Source organism: Dendrobates tinctorius, unplaced genomic scaffold (genome assembly GCF_039654945.1).
Source record: "Dendrobates tinctorius isolate UK_male_01 unplaced genomic scaffold, ASM3965494v1 ptg000022l, whole genome shotgun sequence".
In the NCBI taxonomy this organism is placed as follows: domain Eukaryota; kingdom Metazoa; phylum Chordata; class Amphibia; order Anura; family Dendrobatidae; genus Dendrobates; species Dendrobates tinctorius.
In genome coordinates, this window is record NW_027361690.1 from 27,305,944 (window position 1) to 27,321,088 (window position 15,145).

The 15,145-nt window shown below is 44.8% G+C and overlaps 1 protein-coding gene across 1 annotated transcript in view; it reads right to left on the reverse strand.

Moving 5' to 3' along the window:
• Nucleotides 1-14,721, reverse strand: part of CUNH15orf40 (chromosome unknown C15orf40 homolog) — a 28,961-nt gene extending 14,240 nt beyond the window's left edge. Inside the window, exon 1 of the mRNA XM_073568525.1 lies at nt 14,146-14,721. Coding sequence (XP_073424626.1) covers nt 14,146-14,241 — 96 coding nt within the window. The 5' untranslated portion in view covers nt 14,242-14,721. The remainder of the gene's footprint in view (nt 1-14,145) is intronic.
• Between the last annotated feature and the right edge of the window lie 424 nt (nt 14,722-15,145).

The window sequence follows — 15,145 nt, forward strand, 5'->3', positions numbered from 1 at the left end:
AGTTAATCGTGTTTATGTTTAAACGTCTTATTGAATTGCTGCGGGGGCTTGGCTGAGTCTCAGTGCCCTGGTCCAGTCAGTCCCCACTTTAGGGAGTGTCTAAGGACACTACGTTACAGAGTATCCTCTGTATAGTTTCCAGTTCCCAGGCATAGTGACCTGGGAGCTGTCTTGACAGGAAAGTTCCTCCTGTCTGAAAATTTCTTGCTGTTCGTCTGTTAATATCTACTACTTCTTTTTTCTTTCCACTTCTTCCCATCTTTCTTCTTCCCTCTTGTGTAAACCTTCCCCCTCCAACCTTTTACCAACCACCGCTGTTACTATTCCCTCGGCTCGGATAGCATATTGATATGGCAACTTTAAATCTGTGTTCACTGAATGTTAGGGGATTTAACACTCCTGAAAAGCGCTCCCAAGTGCTCTACCATATGCATAAGAAACATATCCATATACTCCTGCTGCAGGAAACCCACTTCAGATCAGACCGCATACCGGCCCTTAAGAATAGGTACTACACACAGTGGTTCCATGGTACCAACCCAGAATCTAAATCAAAGGGGGTCAGTATTGCACTTCATAAATCCCTTCAGGCTCAGGTACTGGATTCTAAATTGGACCCCCATGGCAGGTTCTTATTTCTAAAATTGAAAATGGCTGCTGGTGTGTTCACTATTTCTAATTTTTATCTTCCTAATCAGGATCAGGCTCGGACATGTAGAGCATATTTGAATTGCCTCGCAACGTTCGCCGAGGGCTTGGTGATTGCCGGTGGGGACTTCAATCTTGTACTTGACAGGTCCGTGGACTCATCGTCTGGTAGGTCGTCCATACCCCCGTCCCAACTGGAGAGCCTAAAGACCAAATTAGTGGAGTCTAGACTAGTGGACGTTTGGAGACTGACTCATCCCACTACACGCGACTACACCTACTACTCAGCTATACATGACTCCTATAGTAGGATAGACTTCTTCCTGATCAGTCACAAACTATTAACATGTCACCCAGAGACTCAGATTGGACCGATGATTTGGTCAGATCACGCCTCTGTTTTGTTGTCCATACGACTACCGGACCTGGCCCCTACGGAATGGACGTGGTCGTTACACCCTGGCCTCCTTAAAGACCCCACATGCCAGACAGCAATCCGAACGGCCATCACTGACTTCATAGACTTCCACAAATCAGACCACACAGCCTTTCCCTATCAGTGGGAGGCTTTAAAGGGAGTAATTAGAGGAGTGTTTATCCAACAGGGAGCGCGGTTAAAGAAAGAAAGAGCATTCGCAATCAACGATCTACTCACACGCATTCAAAAGCTGGAGCTAGATCATAAGCATACCCACAATTCTCAAACCTTGGCTGACCTCTTAAAGGCCAGGAAAGACCTTACCTCCCTGTTGGATACGGCATCAGCACGGCAAAGAGACCGTTTTCGGAGATATTTATATGAATTCTCCAATAAGCCTGGTAAGGCTTTAGCACGATTCCTGTACCCACGTATTCCTGTTACTTACATCCCTACCATAAAATCTAAAACTGGTAAACTATTACAACATCCAGAAGAAATCACGGCTTCCTTCAAAGAATATTACGATTCCTTATACAATCTCAGGGGGCCAATAGCTGATATGTCCCCGACTAACTTACAGGCCAGGGTGGACGACTATGTTAACAACACCCCGCTCCCTCCTCTTCCAGTGGCAGATACAGCAGCCATGGAGGAACCATTCACAGATCAGGAGATCTCAGATACTATTCAATCTATGGCTAATGGTAGGAGTCCCGGACCCGACGGGTTCCCAGCTTCCTTTTATAAATTATTTACACCTAATATAGTACCCATTATAACTAAACTATTCAATTCTATCTCAGAGACCTGTCCTTTTTCCAGACAGACCTTGGCCGCCACAATTACGGTGATACCTAAACCTGGTAAGGACCATTCGATGTGTTCAAATTATCGTCCCATCTCACTTATTAATGTGGATATGAAGGTCTTTGCTAAGGCGTTGGCTAACAGGTTGAGCCCTCTACTTCCGGGTTCCATCCATGGTGATCAGGCCGGATTCGTGCAGAAACGAGAGGCCAAAGACAACACGGTTAAAACACTACTGCTCGCATCTTATGTACGCAGACACAAGATTCCAGCTTGCCTTTTATCTATTGACGCCGAGAAGGCTTTTGATCGCCTTGGGTGGACCTTTTTACGTTCTTCATTGACACAACTGGGACTGGGGTCTACAATGTTGGGGAGAATATTCGCTTTGTACCAAAACCCCACGGCTCGTATTAGAGTCAACGGTACTCTTTCATCTTGTTTGAGCATATCTAATGGTACCAGACAGGGGTGTCCATTGTCCCCTCTGCTTTATATAATTGCCATGGAGCACCTGGCAGTTGCACTGCGGAGCGCTCCTGACATTAAGGGCATACAGATTGGCCACAATAATTTTAAACTATCAATATACGCAGATGATTTATTAATATACGTGACAAACCCTACAATTGCGTTTCCAGTGCTAATGCGAGAGTTCCTAAAATTTGGGGAGGTATCTAACTTTAAAGTTAATTACTCCAAAACAGAAGTTTTGAACATAACTCTCCCCGAGGAAGAGGCCCATAGACTCCAATCTTCCTTCCCTTTTAGGTGGGAGGACAGGGCACTTAAATATCTGGGAGTTATGATTCCTAAAAACTCCAATGATCTACTCAATCTTAATTATATCCCACTCCTCCATACTACCCTAGCTGACTTGAAGAAATACAATAGATCCCAACTTTCCTGGTTTGGCCGTATTAATGCAGTCAAAATGGACATTCTTCCCCGTTTTCTTTATCTTTTCCAGACAGTCCCTATTTTTGTTCCTGACCATTTCTTTAACCGTCTCCAATCAGCAATTAACAGTTTTGTTTGGGGCACAAGAAAACCAAGACTTGGGTTCTCCACTCTGATTAGACCTAAGTCGAGGGGTGGCATGGGTCTTCCTAATTTTAAAACATATTACCGGTCTGCTCTTCTTTCCAGACTGGTGGACTGGAGATATGGTGACCTGTATAAACAATGGGTGATCATTGAAAAGCTGATGTCCCCACATTCATTGTATTGGCTCCCTTGGACCTATGATCCTCGGAACTACAGTTTCTGAATTCCCACCGCTCACACAAGTGGTAATAAATTTCTGGTACAAATATAGCACCAAAATGAAAATCATTAACAGACCAAGTAGATTAGGCCCCCTCTTTAATAACATAGACTTCCCTCCTGCCACGACACGGACTTCATTTCTTTGTTGGGACTCTGACGACCGGGTTAGTCTGGGCCAGGCTGCAGACAAGATTGCAGGATTACTTAAAAATATTTATTTGCGTAAGTAATACCCACAATATTGTCTCTCTTCAAAAACAAACATACAATATAAAAATATATATATATGTGTAGATAAATTCCCTTTATGATCTCAAAAACCACATCAATAGTGCAACTAAATAACACAAAATGAACAATAAATTAAGGAGGAAGCAGATAAACTAATAAACTAAAAAACCAAACCGCTCCCCCACATAGTAGTATGTAAAATTAGGCACACATAAATGCACCTGAAATTGGCAAATGAAAAAATTTTTTGTCTCAATTCAAATAGCGCACATACCTATTGTACTCCCCTGCTTGACTTCCTTATAATCCAATAGTGAAGCGGCGTGGATAGAAAAAATAATAATAATCACGAAAGGATCTGGGTAAATGTTGCAAGAGGGTCACCTTTAGTGATGTCCAAAGTACTAACAGGGGATGCTCCGGCCGGTAGCAATCCCCCTGTTCACCGCTGATACTCCACCCGTTGACAGAAGGGCGAGAAGCGGAGGACGCTGTTTGGAGCCGGCAAGGTACAGGACCTTGCGTGACGTCACAGTCACGTGTCAGAGCACGTGATCGGCTTGAAAAAGATTGCAGGATTCCCTGTGGTGGGGGATATGAGGACGGCCTGCCCGGGGAGATCGATACCCTGGCTTGAATTTATTCAGCTCAAGAGCTATTTTTCAAAGATAGATCTTGGCCTGCCGACACCATTTGAGACCCTTATGCAGCTAACGGAGGGCCCTGCTCATGTGATCTCACTCCTCTATGGCCTGATCTCTGATTTGGAATCTACAGACACGCCCCGCTTCATCACTGCATGGGAGAAAGATCTGCAGATTAACTTTTCCGATGCGGATCGCCATAAAATCTTCACCCTGACTCATAAGTTGTCTATCTCTTGTGAGTCACAGGAGAAGAACTACAAGATCTTGACTAGATGGTATAGATGCCCTGACATGCTGCACAGGATTTATCCGGGGGTCCCTGATTTATGCTGGAGATGCGGAGAGGACGGGGGCTCCATGCTACATGTCTGGTGGTCCTGTCGTCTGCTGAAGCCATTTTGGTTGGCGATCTTCCAGATTTTCTATATCATTTCTGGAATCAGGTATGAACCATCTCCTCAGATTGCTCTCCTTTCTCTAATCCCTGGCCCATTAAAAACAATTAAAAGGGGCCTCTGGAGATATTGCCTAATAGCAGCAAGAATGATCATACCCAGGCATTGGAGATCCATGAGGGTCCCTTCTGTGATGGAATGGGTGGTGGAGATGGACAGATTGGAGCGTATGGAATCACTGATGTCCCAAGATAGGGGCTCCACATCTAGACAGGGACACACTTGGTTTCCTTGGCATTCATTCAAAGAGAGTCCGGAATTTGCCAACTGGATACATATTTAGCTCCCGAGTAATTTAGATGATTTGCGTTAAATAAGTTAAATTATTATTTTTTACTGATGGGCTATAATCCCCCCCTTCTTCCTTCCCTTACCCTATATCCCCATACCTATTTTTTCCTTACTCTTACTACTATGTCTTCTCCCTCATGTCTTTCTCTTCTTTTCTCTACTTCCATACTTAAATAATGTTTAATTACTCAGATAATGGTAGTTTATGGTCTATTGTATTGTACCCTTTCTTTGTTATTTAAAAACTTTAATAAATATTTTCTGAAAAAAAAAAAATAATGAATTGCTTGATAAATGTTAATGTTCTGCAAAAGCAGCGCCATGCTGAATGTTAGGTTAAATCCCAGCTTGAATTGTCCGCCAACCACAATGATTAAAAGGGCTCAACAACAGTAAGGGTAGCATTCTCAGTGTATGAATATACGGGGTACAGTTAATGCAAGATATCCATACTGCTACCTAAATGATGGACTATACTGGACAGATTGTCAAAATGAGAGACATAAAACTGTAAAAGAGAAAACGATCGCGAAGCCCAAAGACTAATGAAAAGTAATCACTTTATTATGGCATATATACAGCTCTGGCAAAAATTAAGAGACCACTGCAAAAATTCATTTTGTCTGATTTTTCTCTTTATAGGTATATTTTTGAGTAAAATGTAAATTGCTCTTTTATTCTATAAACTACTAACAACATGTCTCCGAATTACTAAGCACTAAATTTTGTATTTATTTTCAGAAAATGAGAAATGGTCAAAATAACAAAAAATGCAGTGTTTGCAGACCTCAAATAATGCTAAGAAAACAAGTTCATAATCATTTAGAAACAACAATACTAATGTTTTAACTCATGAAGAGTTCAGAAATCAATATTTTGTGGAATAACCATGATTTTTAATCACAGCTTTCATGCGTCTTGGCATGCTTTCCACCAGTCTTTCACACTGATTTTGGGTGACCTTATGCACTCCTGGTACAAAAATGTAAGTTCTTCTTTGTTTGATGGCTTGTGACTATCCATCTTCCTCTTGATTACATTCCAGAGGTTTTCAATGGGGTTCAGGTCTGGAGATTGGGCTGGCCATGACAGGGATTTGATGTGGTGGTTCTTCATCCACACACATTGATTGACCTAGCTGTGTGGCATGGCGCATTGTCCTGCTGGAAAAAACAGTCCTCAGAGTTGGGGAACTTTGCCTGAGCAGAAGGGATCAGCTGTTTTTCCAGGATAACCTTTTATGCGGCTTGATTCATACGTCCTTTACAAAGATTAACCTGCCCAATTCCAGCCTTGCTGAAGAATTCCCAGATCATCACCGATCCTCCACCAAATTTCACATTGGGTGCAAGACACTGGCTTGCACACCACTTCAGGCCTCTGTCTAACCATTAGATGACCAGGTTTTGGGCAAAGCTGAAAATTAGACTCATCAGAGAAGATTATCTTACTCCAGTCCTCTATGGTCCAATCCTTATGGTCTTTGGCTAACTTCAGCCTGGCTCTCCTTTCTTCTCATTGATTAAAGGCTTTTTTTTTTCTACCTTTACATGACCTGAGCCCTGCCTCTAAGAGCCTGTTATTAACTGTTCTTGCTGTGCACTTTACCCCAGCTGCCATTTGTTATTCCTCTTGTAGGTGACTTCCTAGCCAGTCTGTAGCTTTGTTGTCCCCAATGTCTTCTTCTTGACCTTGTTGTAATGAACTGCCGTCTTAGAAAATAAGGATGGAGGCAACATGACGCTCACTGTATCCCTCTGCTAGGAAAGCCAGAATTGAGCCCTTATTTTCCTCACTCAAGACTTTTCTTTTCAACTCCTTTGGCATGCTTAAAAGTTATTTTTTCATTCCCATTATTTTGGGATATTACTAGCACTTTTTTTGCCATCCAACTTGTCCTATTTGCAAGAGGATTGTGAACTCCACAGCAGGGTTTTTTATACTTTCCTTCAATAAATAAGATTTGGTTCAGGTGATCACCTAATCTGAAGCACATTAAGTAGAATGAGGTGTACTCTGGTTGGAATTCAACTGACACTGGAAAGGAATGGCTGTCAGACATGTAGAGAAGCTGATTTTTATAAAACTGTGCAGTAGTCTCTTAATTTGTATTTACAGGTGAATGAGACAGAAAAAGTGCATACGTGCGGTAAAGTGCACGGGACACATGAACAGGAGCTGAATGAAATGTACGTTATGTATAGAGATTACTAGTTGTCAGTGACCACTATTCATCACAATATTAAATGCATTTTCATTTTAAACATTGAATCCCCCATAAGCATCAAGAGGTCAGATGTCAGTACATCATGCCATCATTGTGGCATGGCAGTACTGCCATCAGTGCAAGCATGGACTGCATAAATGGCATAGAATAATTAAACACAGTGGTACCATACCTAGAGAGCAAGGGAACACCACAAAGGGGGATGATCGATACACGTGCTTGCACTGATCCCAATTCTGCCATGCCACAATGCTGGCTTGATGTACTGACATCTGACCACTTGGTGCTTATAGGGGGATTCAATATTTAAAACGAAAATGTACATAATATTGTGATTACGAGTTGTCAGGGACCAGTATTCATCGCTATACATAATTTTCATTCAGGTCCTGTTCGCGTGTCCCATGCACTTTACCACACATATGCACTTTTTCTCTTTCCTTCACTTGTAAATATATACACCATAATAAAGTTATTACTTTTCATTACTCTTTGGGCTTCATGATCTTTTTCTCTTTTGTGGTTTTATGTCAGTCACAATAATTGCAGCATGTAATCAGCATCTACAGAGCCACTGGACATCTTCATTATAGGGAACAGAAAGGCATTATTTCAGGACAATCATAACAGACGAGGGCTATAAAATAGCCAACTCAGACCAACTTCATAATTTGTAAGATTGGTCACAAATCTGTGTGTAAACTCAGTAGTAACAGACCCCCTTTAACTAGTGAAGAGAACCCCACCCCAATGAACATCCACACAGGGTGCCGTGGCTGTGACGGGTTTTCCTCCATCTGGGACAACAATTCGGTTTACTACCTTAAAGGAAACCTGATAGCTGATACATGCTGACCCATTCACGGGCAGCATGTATCGGACCATGGCTGCACAATTCCAGCCATATACAGTATGTTTAACACTAAAATTTTCAGAGAAAAGCATAGATTAATAGCAGCCAGGGACCAAGCCGTGATGGAGACTAGTTGGGTCCATTGCAGCTTTTCACTGTCCGCTGCCCTTGAGTGATGTCTCTTTCTATACATGCACACAGGGAAACACCTGTCACTCCAGAGTGGCGGGCAACTAGAAATCTCTGGGGACCCACCTGTCTGACTAGTCTCCATTATAGCTCGGCCTCCAGCGGCTTTTAAGCTATCTTTTTCTCCGAAACATCGGAGCGTTTCATTGGTAAACATACAGTTGTGTGAAAAAGTGTGTGCCCCCTTCATGATATCCTATACTTTTGCATGTTTGTCACACTTAAATGTTTCAGATCATCAAACAAATTTAAACACTAGACAAAGATAACAAAAGTAATCACAAAATGCAGTCTTTAAAAGAAAATCTTTATTATTAAGGGATAAAGAAATCCAAACTTACAGGGCCCTGTGTGAAAAAGTGATTGCCCCCACCTTAAAACAAATTCACTGTGATTTAACACATTTTTGGGAAGCAGAGTTTGAATTCACTAGCCACGCCCAGGCCTGATTACTGCCACTCCTTTCAGTCAAGAAATCACTTAAATAGGATCTGCCTGACATAGTGTAGTAGACCAAAAGATCCTCAAAAGTTAGATATCTTGCCGCAATCCAAAGAAACTCTGGAACAAACGAGAAAGAAAGTAATTGAGATCTAGCAGTCTGGAAAAGGTTATAAGCCATTTCTCAAGCTTTGGCAAATGGTGAAAACATTGAACAGTGGTGAACCTTCCCAGGAGTGGCTGGCCAACCAAACTTACCCCATCCAAGAAGCTACAAAAGACTCCAAAACAACATCTAAAGAACTGCAGGCCTCACTTGCCTCAGTTAAGATCAGTGTTCATTACTCCACCATAAGAAAGACTGGGCAAAAATGGCCTGCATGGCAGAGTTCGAAGACGAAAACCACTGCTGAGCAATAAGAACATAAAGGCTCCTCTCAGTTTTGCTAGAAAACATCTTGATGAACCCCATGACTTTTGGGAGAATACTCTGTGGAACGTTTTGGAATGTGTATGTCCCATTACATCTAGCATAGACGTAATACAGCATTTCAAAAAAAGGAAGATCATGCCAACAGTAAAATATGGTGATGGTAGTGTGATGGTCTGGGGCTGTTTTGCTGCTTCAGGACCTGGAGTACTTACTGTGGAAACTAGAACCATGAATTCTTCAGTCTACCAAAAAATCCTGAAGGAGAATGTCCGGCCATCTGTTCGTGACCTCAACCAGAAACACACTTGGGTTATGCACAGCAGGGCAATGATCCAAAACACACCAGCAAGTCCACCTCTGAATGGCTTAAGAAAAACAAAAATAAAGACCTTGGAGTGGCTTAACAATAGATAAAAAAGACAGCGCCTCAGACAATGGTGAAAAAAAGGCTTAGAGAGTGTGCACACGCTGCGATTGATCCGCACCGATTTTGCAAAATCCGCAGGTCAAAAGACCTGCGGTTTTTCTGCGGATTAGCCTGCGGTTTATCACCTCTACAATGGAGATGGTAAACCGCAGCGGAATCCGCAGAAAGAATTGACATGTCAATTCTTTCTGCGGATTAGAAACCGCAGCAAATCTGCGCGGAAAATTCTGCACCATCTGCACTGCGGTTTCCATTTCCCATAGGATATAATGGTACTGTACACCGCAGCAGAAACTGCTGCGATCCGCAGCAGAATCCGCAGCGTGTGCACACACCCTTACATTTTATTCTGCCTCCTGTGGCCACAGGAGGCAGAATAAAATGTAAGCCTTTTTTTCACCATTGTCTGAGGCGCTGTCTTTTTTATCTATTGTTATGGAACTTGCTCCAGAATGGACTCCCTGGTTTTGACGTGCGCCTCTACAAATCTGTCTTAAAGTCTTTGACGCTTATAGGGTGGCGGTTTAACTTTTTGTTTCTTGGAGTGGCCTAGTCAAAGTCCTGACTTTAATCAGATTGAGATGCTGTGACACAACCTTAAAAAGGCTGTTCATGTTCAGAAACGCTCCAATGTGGCTGAATTACAACAATTCTGCAAAGATGAGTGGAACAAATTTCCCCCAGAGCAGTGTAAGGCCAGTTTCACACATCCTGATATTTCCAGCACCAGAAAAATCCGTGTAAGGCTATGTGCCCACGTAGCGATTCTGAAGCAGCATAAACCTGAGCAGAATCGCACACCCTGCTCCTGGGAAAAAGCATGCGTTTTTTGACGCACTTTTGTAAGCGTTTGTCAAGCGTTTTTGCCCATATAATTGATGGTATGCGGAATCGCGTGCAATTCCGCAAAATTAATGAACATGCTGCGTTTTTAATCGCTAAGCGTTTCCGCAGCGGTTAAAAACGCATCATTGGCACATGTGCGGTTTTCATTAAAAATCAATTGGATGCTTTTCAAAAAGCGCTGCAGAAACGCTTAAAAAACGCTACGTAGGCACACAGCCTTAGTGTGTCCGTTTGTCACATCCGTGGGCTATCCGTGTGGATACATATTAGAGCCTAGTATTAAAACAATGTTTCAATTTTAACCCTATGACTTTAAAAACGCACACGGATGGCACATAGACACCATCCGTGTGCAGTACGTGTTTACACGGACCCATTGACTTGTATGGGTCCGTACGATCCGTGAGGATGCACAAGAACGAACATGTCAACGTGTGGAACACATGGACACACGGTCCGTGAGAAAACACAGATATGTGCACAGACCCATTCATATGAATGAGTCTACTACGTGTGTCAGTGTCTCTGGTACGTGTGAAAACTGTCAGCACATGTACTGGAGACACTGATGTGTGAAAGAGGCCTAACAGACTCATTGGCAGATATCGCCAACGCTTGTGATTGCAGTTGTTGCTGCTAAGGGTGGCCCAACCAGTTATTAGGCTTAGGGGAATTCACTTTCACACAGGGCCCTGTAGGTTTGTTTTTCTTTTACCCTTAACACAAGTAGCACAAAATGCAGTTTTTATGAAGGTCTTTATTATCTTTGTCCAATATTTAAATCTGTTTGGTAATCTGAAACATTTAAGTGTGAAAAACATGAAAAAGAATAGGAAATCAGGAAGGGGGCACACACTTTTTCACATAACTGTATATGGCTGGATTCCTGCAGCCACAGTCTGATACCTGGTGCCTGTGGATCAGGCACAAGTGTCAGCTGTTAGGATTCCTTTAATACTAGTAAGGAAAGCTTACAGTCTGCAATCCAATATGGTAACTGCACACTTTTGTCCCTCGCCTGGACAACCCATAGAATTGTTATGAAAAGCTTGGAAAAATTTTTTTTTTTTTGCATCCGAAAAAATTTAAGTCACATTGATGGTCAAAACAGGATATCCTTAAATGAATGTAAACTGCATCCAGCACACTATTGAAAAAAAGGCATTTTTTCTGTGTGAGGCCTTAGTGGCCACCGCTGACATTTGGAGACATAATGATACAAATGGGCTTGTTATCAGGATAAAATATATATAAGATAGATAGATAGATAGATAGATAGATAGATAGATAGATAGATAGAGAGAGAGACACACTGGTCCTGTGCAGATACGGCAGGTGATTTTTGCAGCAAAGAAGGAAAGGCAGAGGGGTCACTCTTTAAAAGAAGGTAATCACTATCTTATAACCAGGCCCAGTCTCCTACCGAGGGGCTTACTCTTATACAGGAGTCCAGTCTCCTACCTACAGAATGGTTGACACTCTCATGCAGGGAACCAGTCTTCTACAGAGGGGCTGACTCATACAGGGGCCCAGTCTCCTACAGAGGGGCCCAGCTCTAACATAGAGGGGCCCAGTCTCCTACCGAGGGGGCCGACTCTCTCATAGAGGGGCTCAGTCTCCTACCAAGGGGGACGACTCTCTCATAGAGGGGCCTAGTCTCCTACAGAGGGGCTGACTATCATGCAGGGGCCCAGTCTCCTACAAAGGGGGCTGACTCTCTCATAGAGGGGCCCAGTCTCCTACAAAGGGGGCTGACTCTCTCATAGAGGGACCCAGTCTCCTACAGAGGGGGCTGACTCTCTCATAGAGGGACCCAGTCTCCTACAGAGGGGGCGACTCTCTCATAGAGGGGCCCAGTCTCCTATAGAGGGGGCCGACTCTCTCATAGAGGGGCCCAGTCTCCTACAGAGGGGGCTGACTCTCTCATAGAGGGGCCCAGTCTCCTACAGAGGGGGCTGACTCTCTCATAGAGGGGCCCAGTCTCCTACAGAGGGGGCTGACTCTCTCATCGAGGGGCCCAGTCTCCTACAGAGGGGGCGACTCTCTCATAGAGGAGCCCAGTCTCCTACAGAGGGGGCCAACTCTCTCATAGAGGGGCCCAGTCTCCTACAGAGGGGGCCAACTCTCTCATAGAGGGGCCCAGTCTCCAACAGAGAATCATAGAATCATAGAGTTGGAAGGGACCTCCTGGGCCATCTGGTCCAACCCCCTGCTCAAAGCAGGATTCGCTAAATCATCCCAGTCAGATGTCTGTCCAGCCTCTGTTTGAAGACTTCCATTGAAGGAGAACTCACCACTTCTCTTGGCAGCCTGTTCCACTCATTGATCACTCTGTCAAAAAGTTTTTTCTAATATCTAATCTGTGTCTCCACCCATTCAGTTTCATCCCATTGCTTCTAGTCTTTCCTTGTGCAAATGAGAATAACGATGATCCTTCTACAATGTGACAGCCCTTTAGATATTTGTAGACAGCTATTAAGTCTCCTCTCAGTCTTCTCTTTTGCAAACTAAACATTCCCAAATCCTGCAACCTTTCCTCATAAGACAGGGTTTGCAGACCGGTCACCATTCTGGTCGCTCTTTTCTGAACTTGCTCCAGTTTGTTGATGTCTTTTTTAAAATGTGGTGCCCAAAACTGGACACAATATTCCAGATGAGGTCTGACCAAAGAGGAGTAGAGGGCAATAATGACTTCACGTGATCTAGACTGTATGCTTCTGTTAATACATCCTAGAATTGCATTTGCCTTTTTTGCTGCTGCATCACACTGTTGATTCATATTCAGTCTGTGATCTATTAGTATACCCAAGTCTTTTCCACATGTGCTGTTGCTTAGCCCTATTCCTCCCATTCTGTATATGCTTTTTTCATTTTTATTGCCCAGATCTAGTACTTTGCATTTTTCCCTGTTAAAAACCATTCTGTTAGTTGCTGCCCACTGCTCCAGTTTATTTATATCTTTTTGAATCCTCTCTCTCTCTTCTCTAGTATTAGCTATCCCACCTAGCTTTGTGTCATCAGCAAATTTAATCAGTTTACCCTCAATTCCTTCATCTAAATCGTTGATAAAGATGTTGAATAATACAGGGCCCAGGACAGAGCCCTGTGGTACCCCACTTGAGACATTCTTCCAACTGGATGTGCAGCCATTTACGACCACTCTTTGGGTCCGATCACTAAGCCAGTTATGAATCCACCTAACAGTTGCCTTGTCCATTCCATACTCATAGAGGAGTCCATCTCCTACAGAGGGGGCCGACTCTCTCATAGAGGGGCCCAGTCTCCTACAGAGGGGCCGACTCTCTCATAGAGGAGCCCATCTCCTACAGAGGGGGCTGACTCTCTCGTAGAGGGGCCCAGTCTCATACAGAGGGGCCGACTCTCTCATAGAGGGGCCCAGTCTCATACAGAGGGGCCGACTCTCTCATAGAGGAGCCCATCTCCTACAGAGGGGGCTGACTCTCTCATAGAGGAGCCCATCTCCTACAGAGGGGGCTGACTCTCTCATAGAGGGGCCCAGTCTCCTACAGAGGGGGCTGACTCTCTCGTAGAGGGGCCCAGTCTCATACAGAGGGGCCGACTCTCTCATAGAGGGGCCCAGTCTCATACAGAGGGGCTGACTCTCTCATAGAGGGGCCCAGTCTCCTACAGAGGGGGCTGACTCTCATAGAGGGGCCCAGTCTCCTACAGAGGGGGCTGACTCTCTCATAGAGGGGCCCAGTCTCCTACAGAGGGGGCTGACTCTCTCATAGAGGGGCCCAGTCTCCTACAGAGGGAGCTGACTCTCTCATAGAGGGACCCAGTCTCCTACAGAGGGGGCTGACTCTCATAGAGGGGTTGACTATCATGCAATATTCCCTCCTGTGTAAATAATAAGGAACATATATAGACGCGGGGCAGCGCGGCCTGAGTCGGGGAGGAGCAGGGCTCGAGTAGTCGCTGTTCCCGGAGCAGAGTCACCTCTTTGCTTTCCTTCTTGGGCGGCATAGTGTGTGCTGCGGCAGTCGCGGCCCTGATAGGAGCGGTCACACCAACAGCCGTGTAGCGCACCAGCATGGATCCGCTCTCGAACACTGGGGGTCGCTGTCCGTCCCTACTCGGAGAGTAGAGTCTAGCTTGCAGTTGCTCCAATGAGGGGTGATGTCACATGAAGGGGCGGGGCCTCCTCGTCTCCAGCGCTGACCCGACACTAGAACGTAGAGTTGTCACTTGTGTGCTGACTGCTGAGGCCGCTGGAGATGTCAGAGATGAGGTGAAGAGATATGGTGGAAATCCTGAGAGGGTCACCGATGAGCTACCTCATGGAGATGGGAATGAGGATCCAGGACTAGTGTGAGTGGTCTGAGGATATGTTTTGGGGGCAAAGAAGCATGGATGACCTTACTATAGGGAAGGGGATGATGATGAGGAAGGGCTGTGCGGAGATGGGGAGGAGGATGAGCAGGGGCTGTGCAGAGAAGGATGATGATGATGGGCTGTGTGGAGAAGGCGATGATGACTGCGGAGAAGGATAATGATGAGGGGCTGTACAGAGAAGGGGATGATGAGGGGCTGAGCGGAGTATGGGATGATGATGAGGGGCTGAGCGGAGTATGGGATGATGATGAGGGGCTGGGTGGAGAAGGGGATGAATATAATGGGCTGTGTGGAGAAGGGGATGAATATAATGGGCTGTGTGGAGAAGGGGATGAATATAATGGGCTGTGTGGAGAAGGGGATGAATATAATGGGCTGTGTGGAGAAGGGGATGAATATAATGGGCTGTGTGGAGAAGAAGGTGATCAAGTGGGGCTGTGTAGAGAAGGGGATTGTTAGCGTGGATGGTCTGGAGCCGGAAAACTCCAGGAGTGGACCCTCTGGGCCGTGGCACCGAGGGGCCCCGGGCGAGCTGCCAGGTGGAACCGACCCCTATACAGGGACCATTAGGAGCAGGCCCAGGGGTTCGAGTACCACGGTAGCC